This window comes from Tasmannia lanceolata, unplaced genomic scaffold (genome assembly GCF_043159265.1).
Source record: "Tasmannia lanceolata isolate RefF3 unplaced genomic scaffold, GAP_Taslan_0.1 ptg000013l, whole genome shotgun sequence".
Lineage (NCBI taxonomy): Eukaryota > Viridiplantae > Streptophyta > Magnoliopsida > Canellales > Winteraceae > Tasmannia > Tasmannia lanceolata.
In genome coordinates, this window is record NW_027518690.1 from 43,786,564 (window position 1) to 43,812,923 (window position 26,360).

Consider the following 26,360-nt stretch of genomic DNA (forward strand, 5'->3'; position numbering starts at 1 on the left):
CAAATCCCTAAGTAGTGTCGGTTCTCGGTTCGGTTCTCGGTTCCGGGATCCCAAACCCAGAACCGAACCGAATATCCACCGGTTCCAAATTTTTAGAACCGGAACCGAACCATATATAGCTGGAACCGAACCAAATGTGCTGGTTCGGTTCGGTTCCCCGGTTCGAACCGGAACCATGTCCACCCCTAATTTACACCCCCTGTAGGATGATTCACACCCATTATAACATGATTTGTCATCTAAAAGTCCCACAATTCTAGGGGTGCAACTTGGGTTGGGATCAACCCGAACCCGACAGGTTCAACCCGATTTTGGCTCGGGTTGGGTTGGGTTAGGGTTGGAAAAAGCCAACCGTATTTAATTTCAGGTTGAGTTAGTGTTGAGGCCTTGGCAAACCCTACCCAACTTGAACCCGACCTCCGTCCTCAAATTTTATCATGATTTCATTAGGATTATGTTCTTTTTTCTTGTAATTTTCTATTTGGCCCTAGATGAACCCGAAACCAACCTTAACCCAACACGAGTCAACCCGACCCGATTTGGAGGCGGGTGGGGTTAGGGTTGACCATTCTCAACCCGAGGCTCAGGTTGGGTTGAGTGAATGCTATCTCGGGTTGGGTGGCCTCAACTCGACCGAACCAGACACGAGTTCACCTCTTCTACCCACAAATCAGTGGCATGATCCCGTATTTTCCTCAAAAACCAGTGTCAATCTCTTAACTACGCCACCACACTTTTTTTATCTCATTCTCCTCCGTCAAACAATCACATTTTTTACTCTCTCTCACTCTTTCCCACTCTTTCTCGCTCTATTCATTCTCTCTACCGTAACCCCCTCCAAATTTATCAGATCTGAAAACCCTAACCCTAACCCTAACCCTAACCCTAATTCTTTCTCCATCCCCGTAATGGAGGAAGCCCTAGAGACCGCACGTTCTAAAGACACTAAAGAGCGAATGGCAGGTGTAGAACGTCTCCACCAACTTCTAGAAGCTTCTAGAAAGAGCCTTTCCTCCTCCGAGGTCACATCCCTCGTAGACTGTTGTTTAGATCTTCTCAAAGATAACAATTTTAGGGTTTCTCAAGGGGCTCTTCAAACCCTAGCCTCTGCCGCCGTTCTTTCCGGCGAACATCTTAAACTGCATTTCAATGCTCTCGTTCCGGCCATCGTTGAGAGGTTCGGAGATGGAAAACAGCCAGTTCGTGATGCTGCTCGAAGGCTCTTGCTTACTCTCATGGAGGTAGGGTTAGGGTTAGGGTTTCTGGATAGATCGGCCTTTTTTTTTTTGACTCCTAATTGCACGCATTTTGTTTATTTTTGATTGAATTCGTAATGGATTTAGAATTTTTTACTTGTTTTGTCTTCAAATTGTGCTAATTTAGGGTTTCTGGAAAGATAGGCCACTTTTTTTTTTTTTTTTTTTGCCTTCTAATTGTACTCATTTTGTTTATTTTTTATGGAATTTGTAGTGTATTTTGAATTCCTTACTTGTTTTGCCTTCTAATTGTGCTCATTTTTGGGGTTTCTGGAAGATCGATCGGTTTTGCTTTGCCTTCTGATTGTGCACATCCTGTTTATTTTTTGTGGAATTCATAGTGGATTTAGAATTCATTACTTGTTTTGCCTTCAAATTGGGATAATTCGTTTCTTTTTAATGGAATTCATAGTGGATTTAGAAATCTATTACTTGTTTTTGCCTTCTAATTATGCTCATTTTCTTTTGTTTTAGTCAATTCACAGTGGATTGAGAATTCCTTACTTGTTTTGCCTTCTAGTTGTGCGCATTTTCCTTTGTTTCTGCTATTGTTGCTCTCTCTTCGTCTTCTAGTTGTGCGCATTTTCCTTTGTTTTCTGCTATTGTTGCTCTCACTTTGCCTTCCAGTTGTGCGCATTTTCCTTTGTTTTCTGCTATTGTTGCTCTCTCTCTCTCTCTCTCCCATTTCTTTTTGATGGATTTCTGTAAAACGAAGATCGGTAGTGTACGACTGTACGGTGAGTTGGATTCGTTACGCGTGCAGTCTATTTTTTTTATTTATTTTTTTAAAGTGTTCGTTCTATAAATTGGGGAATCAGGTGTCTGAATGATGGCCGAATTGTAGGTTAGGGTTTTGTTTTCGTTGCAGTTCATTTTTAATTTTTATATTTAAGTTTTCGTTCTATAGATTCGGGAATTAGGTGTCTGAAATTGAATGACGGGTAAATTGTAGGTTAGGGTTTTATTTTTGTTGTAGTTTATTTTATTTTTTATTTTTATTGTTAAGATTCCGTTCTATAAATTCGGGAATCAGTTGTCTGAATGACGGGTGAATTGTTGGCTACGGTTTTATTTTCGTAGCTCATACCAAGTTTGGATGTGTTTATGGACTCATTTTCTCACACTTGCGTTCGTTTCAGATCAGGGGATTTGCTTGACGAATTAGGAATCGGATATCTCCACTTGTGGTGGTTTCTTGTTCCCGGCGAAGTATTTTTCAGTAGCTTTAGAAATTATGATTCGGGAATTTGTTATTTTTCCTTTTGTTTATTTGTCGTTTCTGTATTTTTAGCGAGATGGATTCGAAGCTTACACCAGTAGTTCTTGGTCGGTCTACTGTTTTTTTTGTTTCATTTTATTGTTTAAATCAATGCATTTTTCTTGGTCAGATCGTTGTTGCTGTGACATTTTTAATCTTCTGGTTGAATGTGTCTTTTTATTTTTATTTTCTAAATAAATTGGCGGACTAGGGTGTGCTTTCATCGTTTAAAAAAAAACTAGGGTGTGCTTTCATCATGTTTGGAAGTCCTCTAATAGCGAAGCAATCTGGCTTACTTGGTATGGAGTTGATAGGCTGTGTACGGAGCTCTTTGATTTTCTACCTCCCTAGGGCCGTACAGTTTGTCTTTTTTATTAAGATTCCGTTCTATAAATTCGGGAATCAGTTGTCTGAATGACGGGTGAATTGTTGGCTAGGGTTTTATTTTCGTAGCTCATACCAAGTTTGGATGTGTTTCTGGACTCATTTTCTCACACTTGCGCTCGTTTCAGATCATGGGATTTGCTTGACGAATTAGGAATCGGATATCTCCACTTGTGGTGGTTTCTTGTTCCCGGCGAAGTATTTTTCAGTAGCTTTAGAAATTATGATTCGGGGATTTGTCATTTTTCCTTTTGTTTATTTGTCGTTTCTGTATTTTTAGCGAGATGGATTCGAAGCTTACACCAGTAGTTCTTGGTCGGTTTACTGTTTTTTTTGTTTCATTTTATTGTTTAAATCAATGCATTTTTCTTGGTCAGATTGTTGTTGCTGTGACATTTTTAATCTTCTGGTTGAATATGTCTTTTTATTTTTATTTTCTAAATAAATTGGCGGACTAGGGTGTGCTTTCATCGTTTAAAAAAAAACTAGGGTGTGCTTTCATCATGTTTGGAAGTCCTCTAATAGCGAAGCAATCTGGCTTACTTGGTCTGGAGTTGATAGGCTGTGTACAGAGCTCTTTGATTTTCTACCTCCCTAGGGCCGTACAGTTTGTCTTTTTTATCTTTGCCCAGTGAGTGATGTTGTATTTTCCCCATTATGACCCTTCTGTACCGCACCACCTATGTCTTCCTTATCAATAAAATTTTATGCCATTCAAAAAAAAAAAATTGGCTAGGACTGGGCTTTCTTATTCTAATCCTTAGTTATTATTTGAAAGAATGGAAAGAAAGAGCTGGAAATAATCTTATATGCAAGTAAGGATAATCTTACATGCAAGTATGGACCAATTTTGGTGGCATCCAGAGATTTCCTAAAGGTTGCATATGAATTAGGTTTCTTCGCCGACAATCATTGTTGAAAGAGCTGGGAATTATGCATGGACGCACAAGAGCTGGAGAGTCCGTGAAGAGTTTGCACGTACTGTAACATCGGCCATAGGTCTTTTTGCATCAACTGAGCTTCCTCTTCAGCGAGTTTTACTTCCTCCAGTATGTCTAGCTTCCATTTTTGTTGAGTTGGGAAACTTGTTCTTTTTTTGACTTTTTCTATAATATATACTTTTGTTGTCATATGCATTGTTGCTCTTGTGTTTTCAGGTTTTACAGTTGTTGAATGACTCCAATCATGGTGTCAGGGAAGCAGCTAATTCCTGCATTGAGGTTAGTGATGATAGTGGAGATAACAACTCTTAAAGAGGCAAACTGGTTTATTTTAATTACTTTGGACCATTGCCATTCGTTTTAACCTCTATTGTGTGAATTCTTTTAATGGCTAAAGTACCTGTGTTGGACGTGTAACAGAATCCGACTATGGATTTGGGTGCGGCACTTCTCGATTGCTTTTTCTTCTTTCTAAAACCCACATTAAATAAATTCACATTCATTGCAGGTTTTGAGTCGTATTCCTTTCCAATAGAAAACTTTTCTATGGAAATAAAACAGTGTTTGTAAAACCTGAGGAATTGTAGCATGTTTGGTATGACCTCATTGTAACACAATAAAGCATCTGCATGGTTGGCCCCATTGATACTTGATCTGGACCTTGAACCTGATGGGCGCTTTGCCGGATCTCCAATGCCCCACAATCACTCCAAGTGGACAATCCTAGCTGTCCAACTAAATGTATTTTTAGCTGTTGAATGTGGACCATTGCCCATTTACTCAGCATTTACTCAATGGGCACCTATGGTGGGGCCCACCACACTTAAGCCTTTTTAAAGAATTATGTTCCAACCTACGGAATGCATTTGCCTGCTTTAACTAGTGTGCTAGTTAGCTACCTAATTTGGGATGTTGGTTTTGTTAACTCTATTATATTTCTCTCTCCAGGAGATGTATACCCAGGTTGGGCCTCAATTCCGTGATGAGTTGCAGCGCCATCATCTTCCTACTACTTTGGTAATCTTCGAAAGATCAAATGTTCTCTCAGCAATACGTTCCGTGGTCTCCTGTTAAATCTTGTAAAGTAGTTAGTCTGTTTCCGTCGAGGATAGTAGTTAGACTGCAAATTTAGATATTGATATTTGACAGCAGTAATATTCAGGAAATGTAACCAATTTTATTTTCGTTAATTGTATTACTATTTGTTGCTGCAGATGAAAGAAATAAATGCCAGGCTGGAGAAGATTGAACCAAAGGTTCGCTCTTCAGACGGGCTTACAAGTCATTTCCCTATGGAAATGAAGTCTAGCAATATGCCTGTATATAACCATAAAAGAAACAGTCCAAAGGCCACGTATACTGCACGTGACTCATCTCTTTCTGGAGGTCAGTTTTGGTACTACTTCTACCTCAAACAATGTGGTGATCCCGATACTAAATCATCCACTTTCACTGATGGCGCATGACTTTTTTACATCAGTGGATCACCGCCCCTCTCTCTCTTGAATGATGGCTTTTTGCCTTTCAATTGCATGTCGAAGGGCTGTTTGCTTGAAAATTGTTCATCATGCCCTATTTTATCATTTTAATGGTCATTGTTCACGTGCCTGCAATGTATACGTGTTTCTATTTTCTAATGCCTTATATATCTGTTTCTATATTTATAATTTTAAACATGTAGTGTTTTTATAATAACAATTTTATGCACACATTTTTTGGTCCTATGTGCAGTCAATTCTGATTTAGCTGTTTTCATTCTTTTCTTTCTATTCTATTCATTGCCAATATAGATGAATGAAAATGAAATATCCAATGTTGTCTTAACACTCACCGTTCCATTGAGATGCATGTAATCTATATGGGATTTGCTAGGCAATTTCGTGGAAAGCCATTTCGTGGCTCAATTTTGCATGAGACAACAGCCGCACAGGCTCACTTTTTGGTAGATTTCGTCTTTTTGGCAGATTTTGTGTTATTAATTTAATTCATCTGAGGTGGAGATTTTGTCTTGCTTTCTGGCAGATTTTGTCGTATTCATTTAATTCATCTGAGGTGGCTGTTGTCTCATGCAAAAGCAAGCCACGAAATGGCTTTCCACCAAATTGCCTGGCAAATCCCATTCTAACCTTATTATTATTGTGCTTGTAAAACTGGATACGTATGATGAATGCAGTGGTTTTACTTCTAGTTGTGATAGCAGTAGTTATTTTTGATTGGTAAGCTGGGATTGAACCTGCAACCTCAAGGTTGAGAAACAAAATCTCAAGCATTGAGCTACAGGCCCAACCCTTTATTACATTTTTTTATTATCAGGAAGTTATTTATTATGCTTTATAACTTGAAAAGAATCTTAGTGGAATATTTCTTTTACCATGGGCGAACGTCAACTCTAGGTATCAAAGTCTATCTATGGTTCAAAATCTAAAAAAATATTTGTAGAAATAGTTGAAGAAGAAAGATGAAGGAAGAACAGAGAAGAAGGTGGGAGTAGGCACGTCAATTGGGGACAAAAAACAGAGGTTGTGTCAGCCTCTATTGACCCTCTCCTTTATATGACTAATAAAATTTGTTGAACGTCAAGAATTCCTGTTATTATTCCTAAACACAATAAACTCCACATTCTAATACATATTCTAACACTCGCACTCAAGTTGGAGCATATATATGAAACAACTCTAGCTCAGAACTGACGGAACTGACGTAGGACGGATGACACTTGTATGAGGTTATCTAGGAACAAAATGAAGGTGACAAACTATCAACTTTTGAAAAGTCCCGGAATATGAAAAGTCTGGACAACGTGCAACTCCTATGATTTCACAATGAGAATATGACTAAACAATATGGATTTTAAGATTATCCATGATTAAATATAATTATGCAATCAATTTACATATTAGCATGCAAGTAGCAAGAATATCATGATGTTACAATTCTCACAATCTGGACATTTCAGCAACCCCCACAAAAAATGGATTCCAATCCCATGTACAAAATCTCACAAGGTGTCAAAGCATTAGCAATATGCCTATGAGGAAGATTTTGGACCGCAAAGAGGGCTTTTGGGCTATGATTTAGCTGACACTTAGAAAAAAAAGAGGGCTTTTGGGTAGGTTTTGAGCTATGATTTAGCCGACTCTTCGAATTTATTGCTGATACATGTGTCCAGCCGTGCCCGACACGACACGCGTGTCCATCCATGTCGACACTCCTTTGGACACTTTTCTATGTACTGCTATAAGTGTAAGACTTTAATGTGGGTATGTGGACACGTTTTTGTGCTGTGTCAAGTGTGACGTTTTGCTTTATTATTGCATATTGTGTTTACCTCTTTTATTATTAACTCTTCTTTTATAATAAACTCTTTTAAGGTTTTTTTATCTAATATTTGTTGTTGTATCATACATTTACTTTCTATTTTAGCCGTGTCCCCGTTTCTAAATTTCTGGGGTACGCCGTGTCCGACACTCTGTGTCCGTGTCGGCACACGACACCCATGTCCGTGTCCACAAATCATAGGTTTTGAGGTATGCAGACAAAGCCGGGAAGTTGTAGATTTATGTCGGGATAGTATAGACTATTGTGACAGGGAATATGAGTTAAATGAGTGGGTAAAAATTAAGGGTTTGGGTCCTAAAATAGGTGAATAGATTGGAGAAATATTTCTATGGGGTTCAGGAAGGTGTGAGTGGTGTAGACATATGCTATGAAGCTGTTGAAGCCTTGAAGGATCTCGAGAGGGTGCAAAATTAGTTTTGGGACAAAACGAATTGGGCACGTGTATGGATGGGTTTGAATGATGTTTCTAAGGATGAAATTTTTTTAATAGGTATTTTAGGAGTTTTGGGTAGAAGATAGGTGAAAAATAATGCAAGAGAGGTTTTGGGTGAAGTTAATGGAGGTTTGGGGTTTCCTGGAAAGTGGCTAACGGTGAAAAACTGAAAAAAGATGAGAGAAGATTAGTAGAAACAATACATGACAAGCAATAAGAGGTAATCTACTATTCGAAAAAAAGAAAGAGGTAATCTATTTATCTCAAGCCTTCACACCATGAGTTTCTTTGGCATCTCAACAAAGGAGGAGAAGAGGTTGTAACCTATTTTCCTCCAAGAAGCTCTCAATATCAAACAACAAATGAATGTAGTGTCCCTTTCTCATAAAACCAACATAAAGTATTTATGTCAAACAAATAAAAAACCGTAGGTTCTAAACTACCCCTATCTAGGGACTTAAAGACTTGCTCTCACTTACATTCCCGTAACACCTGTGTGGGGCCATTTAAAACAACCATAACTCAAAGAATTTAAGCTATTATGACTTAAAAAGACCCTATCACCCCCTATAATTTAAAAGGACTCAAAAAAGACTTTTAAATCCCTATAACTAAAATACTCTAAAGAACGTACGAGATCCAAAACTATCTGCATGACATCTGAATCACCTCTGAAAAATATCTGACTATCTGTGGGCCCGCCGTCGTCTCTAGTATGTCTGGAACTTCAGTGGATCATCTGTTCCATCGGATCACGTACATTTTTTTTTTGAATAGCGACATCGACATCGGACATATGGATCAAAGAATGTGGTCATCGATCGAGATCGAAGTCATCTGCCAATCTCTGTCTCCTCCGTCGCTGGTACACTCGGAATCCTAAGTCTGAATCCCCATCATCTCTCCCCGGCTTGGAAGTACTCATCTCTGGTGAATAGAAACTCTGATACCTCTTATAAAGATCCTGCTTGAGTTGCTGAAGCTCATGTGCTATAATCCAAGTGGAGACTGATCTGTTGCATCACCATTAATATGGGCAAATCTGCCCGGCACTAACTCTTTAACCTGAACCACGTCACCAACTTGGAAAATTAATCCATTGGCCAGATACTGCCTTGTAGGATCTAAGCACAATATTCAAGTTACATGACTGCTCAAACTTCCCTAAAAATATAAGTGTATCATTTCCATGCTAGAGATGCAACATTTCAAAATCAGAGCAATCCACCCACAACCCTCGATCAATGCCCCTCTGTTGGCCTTGGCCATTGTCCTACGAACAGATTTTATCAAAATAGTGAAGAATAATTGAAGAAGAAAGATAAATGATCTCCTTTGTGCATCCTCTCGGAGCTTTTGAATTAAAACCTTTCGGCGTGCTCTTCACCTAAGTGAAGAACCAAGCTGAATATTGCAGCTTGCATTGAAGTGTTCATATTCAGATAGCCCGAGTTCATTTTCTCACATCCCCATGGAAGGGAATGTCAAACAAGTTAGTGAAAATTTGGGAGTCTTGTAGACCTAAAGGTTTGGCATGGCATGCCCGCTTTATATACAAATTTGTGGGGTTGCGTCTCTGCCACTTTCTGTTGTAATGGCCTTGGCCACTCTTTTGTTTTTTTATTGTATAATATATACTCGTTTGAGAAATAGGCAGCTTGCCATACAGGATCTTCATTGAAAAGATGCATTCAAGACCCTCACATCTTACTCCATTCACCATCAAACTGTGAATCATGTTATACCTTCGCATAGCATTTGTAACCTATGGAAGCATGCTTCTTATCTCGTTTCTTCAGCTGTCTTACTCTAGCCTGCTGCCCCTTCTTTATTTCTTTATGGATAGGAAGCTTTTTGGCCTGCTGTGAGTTCCCTCCTTTCCTGACGCTTATCATCATTAAATGATCTTGATCCTCTCTTCTTTCCAATGCACTAATCTTTTGCTGCCCCTCTCTCCTCATCCCCTTCTTTGAGCTTCACCTTAACGTAAATGATTTTTGGGCAATTCAAAAGTTGGCTTTTCCATTTTAGCTGCAGACTCCCACAAATCTGTCAGCTTATCAGTCATGTCTGGTTCCTTGAGCCTCTCCAGGTGAAAATGGAAAGGCACATGACTTTATGAGCCCATTGTCAACTCCATCATGACGGGGCAATGGTTAGATGTCGGTCTAGGAAGAGCAATCTGCAAGGATTCAGGATACTTCGCTAACGAGTCATCACTAAGAATCTGGCTAGCCTGAAAGAGCAGGGATAGGCTGATGTTTTGGCACTCAAGAGAAATTACAATGGATGCTCAGTATTAGCTCGATTTGTCATTGAGGATGAGTCTAGTCCTTCTGGAAGCTGAAGGCTAGATGGCTGGTGATCTAAAGGAGTATGAATGGTGAGTTTGTCCCAGCAGTATTTCTGCGTTAGTGTGATAATTTGCTGAGCTGTTTTTTTTTTTCTAGGGAAGGTCTTTGGAGATTCGAGCATGCTAGAAATGAGGGGGTAGTTTGGCTAGGCTACATGCTTAATCAATACACTTGATGTTAAATGGAGTCGTCAATCTGATGTTTGGTGTCTATTTGACATGGATTCGTCATGAGGCTTCGCTTGACCTTGAATTGTTCATGCTTTCCAGATGTTGTTTCTGTTTCGTTTATGCGGCATTTTCTATTCAACACCTTATATCAACTGAAATCTCCAGTCTCGTGCTTGCAAATTAGAGATGCAAATTGGAGAATTGGTTTACCACTAATCTCTTTGTTCTCAGCATATTCAATGGAACTGAGGCTTGCATCATGATTTGTATGATTGCTGTACCTCTCCTTTTACTTTTGGACTTCTTTAACCCACATGATCTTTTCTGCCTTGAGGTTAGTAATACTTCGACATGGTATTGTGTGAAAATTAACTTGTGGATGCATTTCTTTTGGTTAGCGATTAATATTCTGCTTGCTGTGGTATTTTTTTTTCCTTCTCTCATGATTAACATGCCTCAAAAGATATTTTTCTCTCTGCAGCGCTCACATTGTTCATTTTTTATGACAGGAGATAGTGACCCCACTGAGAAACCTGTTGACCCTGTTAAAGTGTACTCTGAAAAGGAATTGATTAGGGAATTTGAGAAAATTGCATCTACTCTTGTACCAGAAAAGGATTGGTCAGTTAGGATAGCTGCGATGCAGAGAGTTGAAGGCCTTGTTTTTGGAGGTTTGTATCAAAATAAAATTTATTTGTTATCACATGCTTACATAATCATTCTCTTGTTGGTACACACACATGCACACAAAAGACCTTGAAACCCCAGTGTAATCCTAATCATTGGTATATGTTCAATCCCAGTCCTTAGATCAACCTAAATAAAGTAGAATTTGTACTTCAGCCCACAATATAAATAGAAAGTGTTTACATGTTGCTGTCCTAAAAACACTTCACATTTTCACTATATAGGGCCCACCCAAACCAATTGGAAGTTCACCCAAACGTAAAATAACATTTACTAAAATATCTGCATAAATTATTACAAGTCTCTCGGCCAATTTGGCCTGTAGAGCCTGCTATGGATGTTAGCATGACGTTCAAACATCTCGGAAACTATTTGCAATATGATTTCTGGCACTCCTGTCGATCCATGACATATCAGCCGCTGATGCCACTGCACAGGAGGGAGGGACTTTTAGGTTTTTGTATTTCTTGTATTTTGGTTTTCCATGTAAAATTTCTAAAATAGGGTTGAATCTAGAGCTAAAAGCCTAAACTTAAGCCTACTGGTAGGAGTAATTTCTTTTGATGTAATTTTGTTTGTTTTGGTAATATTGCCCACGATATGATATTTGAAAAGGCCCACAATTTTGTGCAAAATCCTAAAATCCTAAATCCAAAGTCCTCGAACATGAGAATGTCCGCAAGCAGGTTTGTATTTCTTTCTGTGGTCTGGATTAACAGATTCAGTGGTCTAAATCTTCTGCGGGGCAACTTGTCCCTGAAGTTTGTATGCGTGTTTCATCTAATGAATAAAATTGTTACCCTTTTCTCAAAAAAAAAAAAGAAGAAGTAATTTTGTATGTTTTGATGAATGATACATCTTCAGCTAAAATTAAGTCTGCAGATAGGAGTGTTATGGGACTGATAGATAAATTTGTTTGCTGTCATTTTTTTTATAGTTTTGATAAATGATGTGAGTTTATGTTATTTCTTTGGCTGTGATGGTCGAGCTTGCATTGTCAGGTATTATATAAAATGCTCACTTCATTTAGGTTAGAGCATACATGGTATTGCAGTTCCTTGTTCGACTTCCGTTTCATTTGATAATTTTCATTTTTGTGTTCTATCAGGTGCTACAGATTATCCATCTTTTCCAACACTCTTAAAGCAGCTTGTTGGTCCCCTAAGCACTCAACTATCTGATCGACGATCTAGCATAGTCAAACAGGTTTGTTAATGTTATCTGGGAGGTCTAATATTTTTCTCATCAAAACCAAAGATTCAAGTCTCAGAAATTATGTATTTATTGGACAACCCAAGTATCTAATGTCTATCTAGAGTTATAATGTCATCTCATTTAATTTAAAAAAATGTCATCTCTTTCAGTTAAAAGAGTTGAGAAAATTGATAATTAGTAGTGCTTAATAAGTAATATATATATATATACCATATGTATGAAATAAATATGCGCATATTATTAAAAAGGGAAATGGTATATTCACCCGCTTTTCTTCCCGTGGCCACCTGCTTTTAGTATACAAAGCATAGTCATAAATACACTAGAGGGGGGGGGGGGGGGGGGGTGGCCCTGAGAAGAAAATAGGGCGAACATATCACTTCCCTATTAAAAAATTGATAAATAGAAGTGCTTACTAGTACTATATTTAGACCAAGTGTGAAAAAGAATGTGAATATTACATATAAAGATAGGATTAGCGATACAGATCGTATACACACTGTATAACATCTAGAAATCTGACGTGTAGTGTACTGTTGGTCAATATATGTTGATTTCATTAAAAAAAATGTTGATATCAAACTATACTGGAATCCTGGATTGAAACTAGACAAAATCTTTTAAGATTCTTTATGGGTGACTCTACTTCTAGTTGTGGACATCAACAATTAAAAGGCTCAGGTTTGAGGACTCAGTAGTGTCGCTGTAGATATCAACAGATGAGGAAGATATGTATCTTTTTATAATTTTTTCTGATCTGATGCGTATTTTGTCTTCAACAATTAATGAAATTGCATTAGCTGGTGCCCTTATTAGATATACGAAGTTGAATGCATTGCTTCTCTTGGTAACAAAGTTTCAAATATCTAGTTCTTTAAAGGTTACTGATTGGGTTCTCCTTTCTCTAGGCTTGCCATCTATTAAGCTTACTATCAAAGGAGCTTTTGGGGGACTTTGAGGCATGTGCTGAATTGTTCATTCCGGTAAGTTCACCTCTGTGTCACTGAATGTTGTGGTCAGTTTTGCAGACGTCTCATCTGTATAACTTCTTGCAGTTTCTTTTCAAGCTGGTTGTTATAACGGTTCTTGTAATTGCGGAGTCTGCCGACAACTGCATAAAAACGGTATGAATCAGTGCATCCTATCTTACAGCTGTCACACATCGTTCTTGGGAATTTCTTTCCAACGAAAAATCTCGAAAAATATTAATTTTTTTTTTCGGGTTTATATCCGGAAAAATTGATAAAATAAAATAATTTAAATGTATTATACAACTCAACTCATAAAATAAAAAATATTGTCAAAATACCATGATGTTCTCACGGTAAATGAAAATATCGCTATATTTTTTAAATCTCGGGATTATTTCGGGAACTTACCTGGTGGTCACGGGTTCGAGTCACGGAAACAGCCTCTATGCAAAGCAGGGGTAAGGCTGCGTACATCTAGCCCTCCCCAGACCCCGCAATGGCGGGAGTCTTGTCCACTGGGTCGCTCTTTTTTTATTTCGGGAATTTATCTTTTATCAAAATATCATGATAAAATCATTATATTTTCAAAGTCAACTGGTATTTGGTTCATGGTTTTTAGAATATTTTGTTGGCTTTCCAGATGTTACGTAACTGCAAAGTTGCCCGTGTACTTCCTCGGATAGCTGATTGTGCGAAGAATGACCGAAATGCAGTGCTTCGTGCCAGGTTATCTACATGCCTGTTTGCAAAGATGTGTCACCACTAATTCAATTACTATGCTCCTCTCTCTCTCTCTCTTAACATCTTTTTCCATTGCAGATGTTGTGATTATGCACTTCTGATCCTTGAGTACTGGGCTGATGCACCTGAAATACAGCGATCAGCTGATCTTTACGAAGATCTTATAAAGTGCTGTGTCGCGGATGCAATGAGTGAGGTATAACTTTGTTGTGCAATACTTGGCTCGGGCTTTGTAGAGGAAAAGAGTTAGCAAGCCTGAATTCTTGAGTTGCAAGTTTTGCAATTTTCTTTGTCTCATCCCCCCTCTCTCTCATGTGCATTGTGTGTGGGTGTTTTTTTTTTTGGGAGGGGGGCTTTTATTTGGTACCTTTTCCTTGCAAAATTGTGGACACATGTAAATGATGCGTGATTTTTGTTTTGGCATTTACCAGGAACTTTCCAATATTCAGGGTTAATAGCTGTAGAATCATATAGTTTTGCATATGTGATAGAACTGAACCACTTCTTCCTTGAGATTGCTCCATAAATTTCTTGATGCGTAGGCTGGAGGATAAATCCACGTATCCTATTTGTTCACTATGTAGAGGCGGGATGGGTTTGCAAGCTTTTCTTAGTATCATTGGCTTCTTGTGAGCTTTTCATGGTACGATGAAGGATTAAATATCTTGAAGGACAATAGGGGCATGCATTGTTAGAGCATGTATTTTGTGGAAGACCTTATCATATGTATTGTTGCATGGTATTTGAAGGAAAGGAATGATACAACTTTTTGGTGTGAGGGTAAAGGTAAAGATTGTGGAGAAAATATAAATTTCTCTTACTGAATGTTGGGAATTGCTAGGTAATTTTTGAAGTGATTGTTGAGTGACTGCAAGAAAGTGAATTAAAGCGGGAGTTGGAAGGGGGGACATTTATGAGATGAGGAAGACTATTTGATGGTCCTTGAAGCTCAATTTTGATAGAATATCTTGCAAGAACTGGGGGTCTTTGGTAATTGGCGCGTGTTGCCATAGATGACACGAGAGAGATTGGCTGACTTGGGAAATGAGTTTTTCATAATGTGCATGCTGTTGGTGATCATCTTGTCTGTCTTTCATTTCCATTTATATTTATTAATGTCTTGCTCTCTTCAGCAGTATTTGTCTTCATTCACGAGGTGGCTGCTGTCAGATGCTACAGATCATCTGCGAAATGCCTTTTGTAATGACGCTAGCAAATCCCATAGCGTCCATTATAGGGATTTGCTAGCGTCCATTGCAAACGGCAATTCACGAATGGTCTGTTGCATCTGACAGCAGCCTCACAGGCTTACTTTTCAGCAGTATTTGTCTTCATTCACTAGGTGGCTGCTGTCAGATGCAATAGACGATCCGTGAAATGCCTTTTGCGATGGACGCTAGCAAACCCCTACACACACACACACACACACATATATATATATATACACTAGTTAAAAACCCCGTGCGATGCACGGGCCGACAAAGAACTGTATGAACCACGTCATAGATTGATCCAAACCGTCCATCTGATGGAACACAACATAAATAGGTTGTGCCCCAAAAATCATTTCCATAGGCTGATCCTAGCCCTCCAATCTATAGAGGTTTCCATAATTCCTCTTAAATCAGATGGTTAAGATCACCCTATAGATTTTTTATTAAAAAACCATAAAGGAGGGGGGTAAGATTGAAATTATGTGGCTTTAATGGGTGCCTTTGTTAAAAAGCATAAAGGAGGGGGTAGGATTGAAAATATGTGGCTTTAATGGGTGCCTTTGTTAAAAAGCATAAAGGAGGAGGTAGGATTGAAAATATGTGGGTTGAATGGGTGCATTTGTTAAAAAAAGTCAAAAAAAGTGATGTGTAATTCTCATAGAATTTTCAAAAAATTCAAAAAATTCTGTTCTTTTCTCTTCTGCTATATATATATATATATATATATATATATATATATAGAGAGAGAGAGAGAGAGAGAGAGAGAGAGAGGAAAATGATTGTGAGCTTGAAGCTCATATAGCTGATATGAGCTTGAGGGCCCAAACACATGTGGGTCCACATTGTTAGGATGATCCAAACCATTCATTTGAAAGGCCCTTTCATAGATAGGGTGTGTACAAAAAATCGGCTCCATAGGATCATCCTAACCCATCCAAAAGTGGAGGGCAAAATGGACAGACACCGCTTGCCACAAATCTGCCCATTTTTACCCTCCACTTTTGGAGGGGTTAGGATGATCCAATGGAGCCGATTTTTGGTACACACCCTATCTATGATGGGGCCTTGCAAATGAATGGTTTGGATCACCACAAACAATGTGGGACCCATGTGTTTGGGCCCTCAAGCTCATATAAGCTATATGAGCTTCAAGCTCACAACCATTTTCCTCATATATATATATATATATATATATATAGTTTGGGCTCGTGTTTTTTTTGGAATTGAGGGTGTTCGATGTTTTTCTGTTGGGTTTGAATCTTTTATGTCTCGTATTTGTAATTCAACTGAGGATGCTCTTGATTTTATCTCCATTCGTTCTTTACTGTTGTGCGTGACGCATTTATTTGCAGAATTTTTATGCACTCACATATGCAACATGTTCCCCCCATATTGATCATCAAGTGCATCCTAACTTGTTTAAATTGTATAGGTTCGATCAAGCGCAAGAACTTGCTACAGAATGTTCACTAAAACCTGGCCAGAGCGTTCCCGTCGCTTGTTTTTATTCTTTGATCCTGTCATACAAAGGGTACCTGTTTTTCTTGTTTTGATTTTGAAGAATCCCTACTTTATGCCTCGTACGATTTTTTTAATCTAAGATGGAACCCTTTGAACAGATAATAAATGAAGAAGATGGTGGGATTCACAGAAGACATGCTTCTCCTTCAGTCCGTGAGAGAGGTGTGCAGCTGCAACGTACTCAGTCTCACACTCCTTCGAATTTACCTGGATATGGAACTTCTGCCATTGTCGCAATGGACAGGAGTGCAAGTATTACTTCAGGGACATCTCTCTCTTCTGGTAGTACACTTCTATCACAAACAAAGCCAATTGGAAAATCTACAGAAAGAAGCCTTGAAAGTGTGCTGCATGCAAGCAAACAAAAGGTGACTGCTATCGAAACCATGCTTAGAGGTTTCAATATATCTGAGAAGCACAATTCTTCAGTGACACACTCGACTAGTTTGGATCTCGGTATTCAACACATCCCCTAAGTAGATATTAATGTTTCAGTGCCAAATTAATTTTTGGAGATTAGTAATTTTTCTTAGCATTCACTGTCTTAGAAAATCGGTGCATTTGTCTGAATGAATAAACCTTTATTTTCTTCCCCCTAGTGCAGGAATTGACCCTCCATCAGCTCGTGATCCTCCATTTCCTCCAGCTGTACCTGCTACGGACCATCTCAGATCACATAATCCTGTATTGAGTAATTCTACTTCAGCTAATATTGCCAGAGGTAGTATTCGTAATGGTGGCACTATTTTCTCTGACCTCAGCACTCCTCACATTCAATCTTCCAAGGATCCCGGTAAAGTATCTTATCTCAGTAACCTGAAAACGGACTCTTTGTCGGCCCTATCATTGTCTTACACTGGCAAAAGGTCCTCTGAAAGGCTACAAGAGGGAAGCTCCATTGAAGATAATGTGGATACCCGGCCAATTAGTCGGTTTCCACACATGCACATAGATAAACCATACCAGGATATGCCTTTTAAGGATGCAAGTTTTAGGGACTCACACAATAGTTATATCCCTAATTTCCAGAGGCCACTTTTGAGAAAGCATGCAACTGGGAGGACGTCTGCAGCCAATAGAAGTAGTTTTGATGATAGTCAAATCTCACTTGGTGAAATGGCTAGCCGTATTGATGGTCCGAATTCTCTCAGTGATGCTCTTACCGAAGGACTGAGTACTAGTTCTGATTGGTGTGCTAGGGTTTCTGCTTTTAATTATCTCCGTACCTTGCTACAGCAAGGTCCAAAAGGAATTCAAGAAGTGACACAGAGTTTTGAAAAGGTCATGAAACTGTTTTTCCAACATTTAGATGATCCTCACCACAAAGTTGCACAAGCTGCTCTTTCAACACTTGCAGAGATTATCCCAGCTTGCAGAAAGCCGTTCGAAAGTTATCTTGAAAGGATTTTGCCCCATGTATTTTCACGTTTAATTGACCCAAAGGAGTTGGTTAGGCAACCTTGTTCAACAACCTTGGAAATTGTTAGTAAGACTTATGGGATCGATTCCCTTCTACCCGCTTTACTCCGGTCACTGGATGAACAACGGTCACCCAAAGCAAAATTGGCTGTCATTGAGTTTGCTATTAGTTCCTTTAACAAGCATGCAATTAGTTCTGAAGGTGCTGGTAATAGTGGCTTGCTAAAGTTATGGATTGCTAAATTGGCACCTTTAGCACATGATAAAAACTCAAAACTGAAGGAAACGGCTATTACTTGCATCATATCAGTTTATTCTCATTTCGATCCCGTGTCCGTCCTGAATTTTATTGTCAGTCTATCCGTTGAGGAGCAAAATTCCTTAAGACGAGCACTTAAGCAATATACACCAAGGATAGAGGTGGATCTCATGAACTTTTTACAGAACAAGAAAGAGCGCCAACGATCTAAATCATTTTATGACCAGTCAGATGTTGCTGGCACTTCTTCTGAGGAAGGATATGTGTGTACATCAAAGAAAAGTCACTTACTTGGAAGGTATTCTGCTGGTTCCATTGATAGTGATGGTGGGAAGAAGTGGACTTCCATGCAAGAATCAACCCATGTCAGTGGCTCTGTTGGTCAAGCAGTGTCTGATGAGACACACGAGTATTTGTATCAAAATTTTGAGGCTGGCTATAATCCCGAGGTTCCAAGTTCCAAAAGCGATGATCTGAAGTACAATAATACTACTACTGTAGATTCTGTGGGCTCCTGGACTAACCTTCCTGGAAATTATGATCATGGCATAGATTTTGAGAGTTCTTTAGAAATTCCGCATCACGGCATCAATGGACTTGTGAGCTGTGATCTGGAAGGAGCCAACGGGATGAGGCCTGGCACTGGAGGCTCTCCCAATATGGAGCTTAATCACGAGAAGCTTAATGCTATTAAAAGCAACTCCACACCAGGCTCTGGACTTAGCATTCCTCAACTTCTTCACAAGGTTAGTTCTAGGAAGTCAAGGTTTTGTATTCCTTTTACTGAAAATTTAATTCTTGACTTTGCTTGTACTGAAGATATTGTTTGAAATCATCTATTTGTTGAGCTTTGGAATTTCTCAAGAAGAACCTGAAAACATTGTAACCATAGTATTATTACTCCCCTTTGTAGGTTTGCAATGGCAATGATGAGAATTCAATAATGAGTAAATGCGGGGCACTTCAACAATTGGTTGAAGCTTCTATGGATAATGATCACTCAGTGTGGAGCAAGGTATGATTGCTTTTTCAGATTTAAATATCTTTCTTTTGTGATAATTCTCAATTGCCAGACATGGGATTCTGTTCCTTTTTTCCCTATTTTTGGTAATTAAAAATCCTGCTAGGGAGTTATTTTTTAATTACTTGATTTGATTTTCTTATAGTATGTTTGTTGTTGGTCAACGGTGTCAAACTTGTGGTAATTCATTCTGTTCTATTTTCTGGTTCTTAGAGAGAAGACTGCCTTCAAGTTCATTGCTGATCTGCTTACAGTGTTAAGATTCTTGGCTCTATATCTGTGTCATTCTCACTTATCTATTTTAATTTGTTGATTTGCGTTGATAAGAAAGATGTAGACCTTCTTTACCATAAGTGGGTTAATGGCCCCAACCAGCTGAAGGGACAGTTCCAACTTCCATCTTAGATGTTTCAAAATTGGTAAACATCCATAAGTGGCTTAATAGCCCCAACCAGCTCAAGGCTAGATGTTTCAAAATTGGTAAACATCCATTTGTGGTCTAAAATATTATAAGCATTAAGATCAAGGAACCATCTCATTCGTGGTTGGTTAATAAGTGTTGACATGAAAACATCACACTTGTATGTGTCTGGTGTATTTTGCATTTCCAAAACAAATTTAAAGTAATTTCTTATGTTTTGATAGAATCAAGAACCAGTGCTGATTAAGTCATTTAAATAATAGACATTATTATTCATTTTGGTAGTTTAGAGTGCAAAAAAATACCCATATATCCCAAATTTTATGCCAGGGCCTTTGCTCACGGCACAATGCATGAAACAAATCTGCACCATTCAGCTAAAAGCCTAAAACGGTGTGGTCCATGTCCAATTGGTGCAACATAAATGTGCGATTATGGTGGGGCTCGTGCAAGATGCACATGTACAATGTGCAATAGATGAGAAATGCCCCACTTGATCTCCAACTATTGAACAAATGGGCTCCACTTTGAATGGGGCCACTGCAAAAAGGCACCAAACAAAAATATCCAGTAATTTAGTGTCCACTGATCAGACGGTTAGAATCATCTGATTAGGTGATTTTCGCACTGTTGGTCATCCACTGCAGTGATTAGGGTACACAGGCCAATATTGCAATATTGCCACCGGTTGAAGTTGTCCTGAGGCTACCTTACTCATTCCATTATCTTTAGGGCTATGTTTGGTTGAACAAATGCTCGGCATTCATTGGAATTACAAATGCCAATGAATGCCGATTCCTTGTCTGGTGGCCAATATTGCATTGAAATTCCATTTGACTCCCCAACATGTTCCAATCATCATTATTGCTTTTTTGCACTTGGCGCCTATGTGCCACTAATGTCTCATCTACTAAACTTCCAACCAAATTCTACCAAAATGTTAAATTTTTGTTAGAAGAATAGTGGAAAAGGTCCTCTCTCTCTCTCTCTCTCTCTCTCTCTCTCTCCCTTTTGGTAACGACACCCCCACTTTTTCCCCTACTCTTCGAGAGAACTGCCGTGCAACCAAAGCTACTTGCCACTATTCCATTATTCTTTTAGACAAATCAAATGCTTGTCTCCTCCCTTTTGACTTCTTATTCTACTATCTGGGCCACCTCCGCACAACCAAACATAGCCTAAGGGAGAGAATTTGGTGTGAAATCAAACATCTAAGCAATCACTGTTTTTACCATTCAAAAAAGGAGAGAATTTGGTGTGAAATCAAACATCTAACCAAGCATTTTTTTTCTTATGGTTTGTCTTGCAGAAAGTGCATTTTCTTTTTTGAACTGTTATCAAGAGTTTGAGTTAGCAGTGGCAAATGTGGTATTTGATGGTGAAATATTAATGGCTCCATTGTAACCTGGTGGTCACAGGTTTGAGTCACGGAAAGAGCCTCTCTGCAAAGCAGGGGTAAGGCTGCGTACATCTAGCCCTCCCCAATCCCCACAATGGCAGGAGCCTAGTGCACTGGGCCGCCCTTTTTTTATTTTTCTCAAGATGATTTTCTGAACGCATGGACAATATCAGTATGAAATTGGTCAATGTATTATCAAGAACAAGAAAATTCTTGTTATGAGTGCCAAAGATCTGAATTATTATTTGATGCATTCCTGGAGAAACGTCACCTGATTCATGATTTACTGAACACGTACTCCTCACTATAAAAAGATGCTGAAGCATTTTTCTGTTGGATGTTTTTTGCTAATGACTTAATGGTATTTCTTCAGTAATTGGATATTTTTTGCTAATGACTTAATGATATTTCTACAGTACTTCAATCAAATTTTAACGGCCGTTCTTGAGGTCTTGGATGATCCTGATTCTTCCATCAGGGAACTTGCTCTTTCTTTGATACTTGAAATGCTAAATAATCAGGTTTGTGAACTGTTTACCACTCCTTTATTCTCTTCTTACCTTTTCATCGCAAAAAAAAAAGTCCAAGAATTCTTGATATTTTCTTGAGCAATGTTGAGTGCGTCTAATAAAACGCTAATGATCTTGTATAACTATGTATTATATTACTTTCAGAAAGATACAATGGAAGATTCCATTGAAATTGTCATTGAAAAGCTGCTTCATGCTACCAAGGATATAGTTGCCAAGGTATTGTATTGTGTATTGGGTTTTCATTTGTTCTTTTTTTTTTTAACAAGATGTATTGGGCTTTTCAATAATTTCTTGTTGTATGATCTTTTAAACAATTTTCTTGATATCAAAATTGGTTTTCCCCCTTTTCCCTTGTATTCAGGTTGCAAATGAAGCAAATCACTGTTTGACTATCGTGTTATCACAGTATGATCCATACAGATGCCTTACTGTATGTGAATCTCACACATCACTTATTTGTTGATTTCCAGGATTGTTAATACTAATGTTAAGCTTAATGTTTTCCTGAAGCTATTAATTTTATTGGCTTTGTTAACTTTGCAGGTTGTTGTTCCTTTATTGGTCAGCGAAGATGAGAAAACCCTTGTTACTTGCATCAACTGTTTGACCAAAGTAATTCTTTTTAAAATGTTCATTGACTAGGCAAAGTGCGTATTTTCTCAGTTAACATTGTATGTGAACATTGTTTTAACAAAAATCTAACCCGGACGGGTGTGGCTCTTTTGCTTAAAGTCATGGGTATGCTCCCCAATGATGCGAGTTCGAATCCCCCCCGTTGTAAACCGGATGCATGTGGTTTACGGGTGATTGTGCGCATCCATAGGGATTAGTCCCGCCCTAAATGGGGTGGGGATACGCTATGTCCTCGAGGAAAAACTAGAGTTTTAACAAAATTCTGTCTCTTTTTTATTTTTATTTTTATGTATTTCCTGAGCCTTCACTTCAATCAATTTATTGCCAATTTTTTTTCCTGTCCTAGAAGTTCTTGTCTTCATGTCTTCTGTGTGATGTTTCAACTCTTCGGGAAACATCTGCCATGTCGGATAGGGCAGCGTTATTTCCTTTGGTCTTGGGGTGCTTTCGATGAGAGAGAGAGAGAGAGAGAGAGAGAGAGAGAGAGAGAGAGAGAGAGACGGCCCAAAAAAAAAAACTCTAGTGGAACTTTAAAACAGTATAAAAGACCCAAAAAAACTTCATTAGTGAATTATCCCTATATTAAGTGATTAAATAAGAAAGACTGTCACTTTTCAGTGACATAACTAATGATAAAGTTTATAAAAGTTGTGTTTAGAAAGCCTAAAGCCTCTCTTGATCCTTGCCCTGCATGTTGGTCCTTGTGGGCCTGCATGCGCATCCAAATCGCATTGGTGGTATTCTCACTAAAAAAATAGTATTCAAGTTTTGTTGTTCCGTTTTTGTTTATAAATATTTTAATGGCAATGAACAACTGCTCAACAATTGCAATCATTGGGTCAATGATTAACCATAAAACCAACAGGAACATTGTTCATAAGATTCTATAATTTCCACAGGCATTGTGAGATTCTCTTCCATATCGTTCTTTGACCATCTTCCATTGATGTGCATGTTTGTCTGTGTTGCTATTTATTATGCTTATGGTAAAGCTTATGTATCTCTTCAGCTCGTAGGGCGGCTTTCACAAGAGGAACTAATGTCTCAGTTACCTTCATTTCTGCCTGCTCTTTTTGATGCATTCGGGAACCAGAGTGCTGATGTGCGCAAGGTTAGAATTTTTGTTTTTGATATATGATGTTTCTTATGTTTTCTTGGTCACGACATCTTTGGTTCAAATCACATGGACTGATGGACGATATATGGGTTGGTCATTTCTCAAATACGTCCAAATTCGTTATGCATGTTTAAAGATTTCTTGTTTTCTGTATATAAAATATGATGTGGATCTGTATATAAAATATGATGTGGACATTGTGCTTATTCTCTGAAATAACTTAAGTTGCCACTTTTATTTTGAAGCGAGGTCAGTGAGAGAAAACAGCCGGCCTTAGTCTGTCCTCGAATAAGAGAACTCTTGTATTTGGTCTACGGGGACAACATTAGAAATGACAAGCGGTGCCTGCATTTATATAATGACCAAAATACTGTTGATTTGTTATCCCCTTGTATTTAACTTGATTAGTGAAGCTGTCTTACTTACCAAAAGCATGCCAATCTGCTCTTTCGTAGAAATGACCAAAATACTCCTATTTTCAAGGGTTGGTGGAGTAATCTCCATTATGGTTAGACCATTCTAAAAAATAGAAAAAAAAAATTTCCGTTGTGGTTATATGATTCATTAGATTATTGTGATTTGCATTTGGCCAAAGTACTATGTCCCTTCTGTGATAATGAGATGAACAGCCGTGGAATTGTTGGATGAAATTTTGGCACTTTTTCCTTTTGCATTTCTTGAAGTTTTATGCTCCATTTATATTTTAGAGGCATCCTTACAATATGTGCCGGTGCCACCTAACTTTTTTTTAATGAGAACTTAGTATTGTGGTTTGAGTGATTACTTGTAACAAGCAAATTGGGTAAACGTATTCTGTGGAGTGTGTATTGTAGCAGGATTCGGCTTTTATTAGTTAGGCTCTGTTTGTCTTTGATTTTGAGAATCGATTTCGAGTCTAGAGTTAATTAGAATCAATTCTGGACTCGAAACCAATTATCAAAATCCAAAACGAACAGGACTTAGTGATGACCTTTTTTTTTCTTCTTTTGGATGAGATTTGAATTTCTTCCATACAAGCATGTGACTCGATAAAGCCTCTTTTCAATATGCTTTTATGCATTTCCAGCATTCTCTGACAGACTTTTGTTCTTGTGAGGCTGTTGCAGACTGTTGTTTTCTGTTTGGTGGATATCTACATTATGCTTGGAAAAGCATTCTTGCCGTATTTGGAGGGGCTTAATAGCACACAGTTGCGGCTGGTGACCATCTATGCGAACCGGATATCACAGGCAAGATCTGGTATTGCAGTAGATTCTAATCATGGTTAAGATTGCTTGGTTGGGTGAATCTGTGGTTTGGGGGATTGATCATTCATTTGTGTTTATTTGTATAGTGTGTGAAATGCCCCATTTAGACTGGGCCTGTTTGGGTTGGTTTGGGGGGTATGAGAGTTTTTGAGGTGTGAACAAAATTGTGAAAGTGTAATTATACCCTTGTAGTGATAAAAAGTTCCATTTTGGGTGTAATAATGAAATTATGAATAGAGATTTGGAATGAATCTTCTTTCATTTCCAGAACGGAGAGATTGATATGGGCTCAAGAGAGAAGGAAATAACATTGCAAACTAAGGATTTATGAGGCATGTAATTGAATACCCAGCAATAGTAGGGACTGTTAAACGCAACGTCTTTGTGAAGCAAGTTACCCTTGTTCTCTATGTCATGCTTGATTGAACAACCTTGAAGATTACATCAATGACTAGCTGTGATACTCTGATGAATTGGTCCATGGGACCAAATCAACTGTTAAGAGTCACTGATAGAAGTAAAAAAGTGTTCTATATTGCATCTTAGGCTTGGTTTGCAGGTAGTTATCTCGGGGACTAGTGGTGAATAAAAACTGAAGTCAACAGGGAGGAGACAAGCCAAGCAGTCTCCTCGTAGCTGCCGCGTACAGTAGTCGTAATTATTGTTTGTTTTTCAACCGAGAGTGTTGGTAGTGGGTGCCCTAATGGAGAGCATCAATCTCATGATTCTCTTATCAGAAATCATTTTGGGTTGTTTTTTGCTAGTAGTTTGCTAGTATGATACCTCACCTAACAAGGTGGAGACAAGCAGAAGCAAGGTAAGTAGTCTCCTAGTACTTTGAAACTCTATATGCAAGTTTGCAACCAGAAAAAGTATTTTTCTCAAGTGGCAACGAGAACCCCTTACAAAACATGAGATATCATGCAACCAAAGAGGCCCTTCAATTTTTTTTCATTTAGTTCTTTCAATCTTATAATGCTATATTATCAGACACAAGCCTCAAAGAAAGAAAATTTAGACAGTTTAAACTACAAAAATAATTGGAATATACAGGATGCCACCCTTCATGCCCCCATGCTATTTAAAACATTACAAAACCATTTAAGTACCTATTCAATCTCTTAACCTACATATACTGACTGGGATTTGCTAGGGACCATCGCAGAAGGCAGAAATGGTCATGGTCCCTAGCAAATCCCATACTAACTAAGTAACTAATTATGAATGGAAAGAGCCAAAGATTTTTTCAAGCCTCACAACTGCAAACTTCCCATTTGGAATCAGATAAATGAGAAACCCTCCTTTATCAAGGGTGGCCTAGGTTTTTTTAAGACCCTTAAATGTAAATCTTTTTATGTATAACAAATATAGGGAAATGATATCAACGATGCTATGTTTTTTTATGATGCGTGGCGCATCTTGTCGTGTAGTATTTAAAGGGCTGTCGGAAGAATCATTAAAAAAAAAAGGGTTTTGCTAACGAGTGCCCTTAGGGCACCTGTTAAGGTGCATTGGAAATGATATTTTACACGCATTTTCATAAAGAAATCTTAAAATATATGTAAAAGACCGAAATGGGTGCCCCCCGCGCCCAAAAAAATAAAAATAAAAAGAGGCTGTCAGAAGAATATCACAGTTCTCAAAAAGCTTTTACAAGCCCTCTAAATACTTAACGATAAGATGCTTTCGCGCATTCTTATAAATAGAGTAGAGTGCTGAAATCATTTCCCTAAACATAACTAGAAATCTAGGTTATCATGATCTGCCCTAGAATATTTAATACCAACAAAATTAAATAAACAGGGAAACCTGTTTTTGTACATCCGA

At 38.3% G+C, this 26,360-nt stretch overlaps 1 protein-coding gene across 1 annotated transcript; it reads left to right on the forward strand.

Annotated features, from left to right (window-relative positions):
- Positions 1-770: 770 nt before the first annotated feature.
- LOC143890194 (CLIP-associated protein-like) lies at positions 771-24,911 on the forward strand. Its single transcript, XM_077394774.1, has 21 exons — positions 771-1,241; positions 3,792-3,947; positions 4,056-4,118; positions 4,788-4,856; positions 5,054-5,225; positions 10,645-10,806; positions 11,931-12,028; positions 12,946-13,020; positions 13,093-13,161; positions 13,649-13,734; positions 13,828-13,945; positions 16,396-16,494; positions 16,583-16,940; positions 17,089-18,908; positions 19,076-19,177; positions 21,420-21,524; positions 21,678-21,752; positions 21,898-21,966; positions 22,080-22,148; positions 23,179-23,280; positions 24,393-24,911. The coding sequence occupies exons 1-21, from the start codon at positions 909-911 to the stop codon at positions 24,552-24,554; spliced, it is 4,362 nt and encodes a 1,453-aa protein (XP_077250889.1). The 5' UTR covers positions 771-908; the 3' UTR covers positions 24,555-24,911.
- The last annotated feature ends 1,449 nt before the right edge of the window (positions 24,912-26,360 follow it).

Bases quoted from the DNA above. Each gene is read 5' to 3' on its own strand.
- LOC143890194 (XM_077394774.1), top strand. From the start codon at position 909: ATGGAGGAAGCCCTAGAGACCGCACGTTCTAAAGACACTAAAGAGCGA. The intron at 16,941-17,088 runs GTATTCAACACA...CCCCTAGTGCAG, and splicing joins CTCGACTAGTTTGGATCTCG to GAATTGACCCTCCATCAGCT. The intron at 23,281-24,392 runs GTTAGAATTTTT...AGGCTGTTGCAG, and splicing joins AGAGTGCTGATGTGCGCAAG to ACTGTTGTTTTCTGTTTGGT.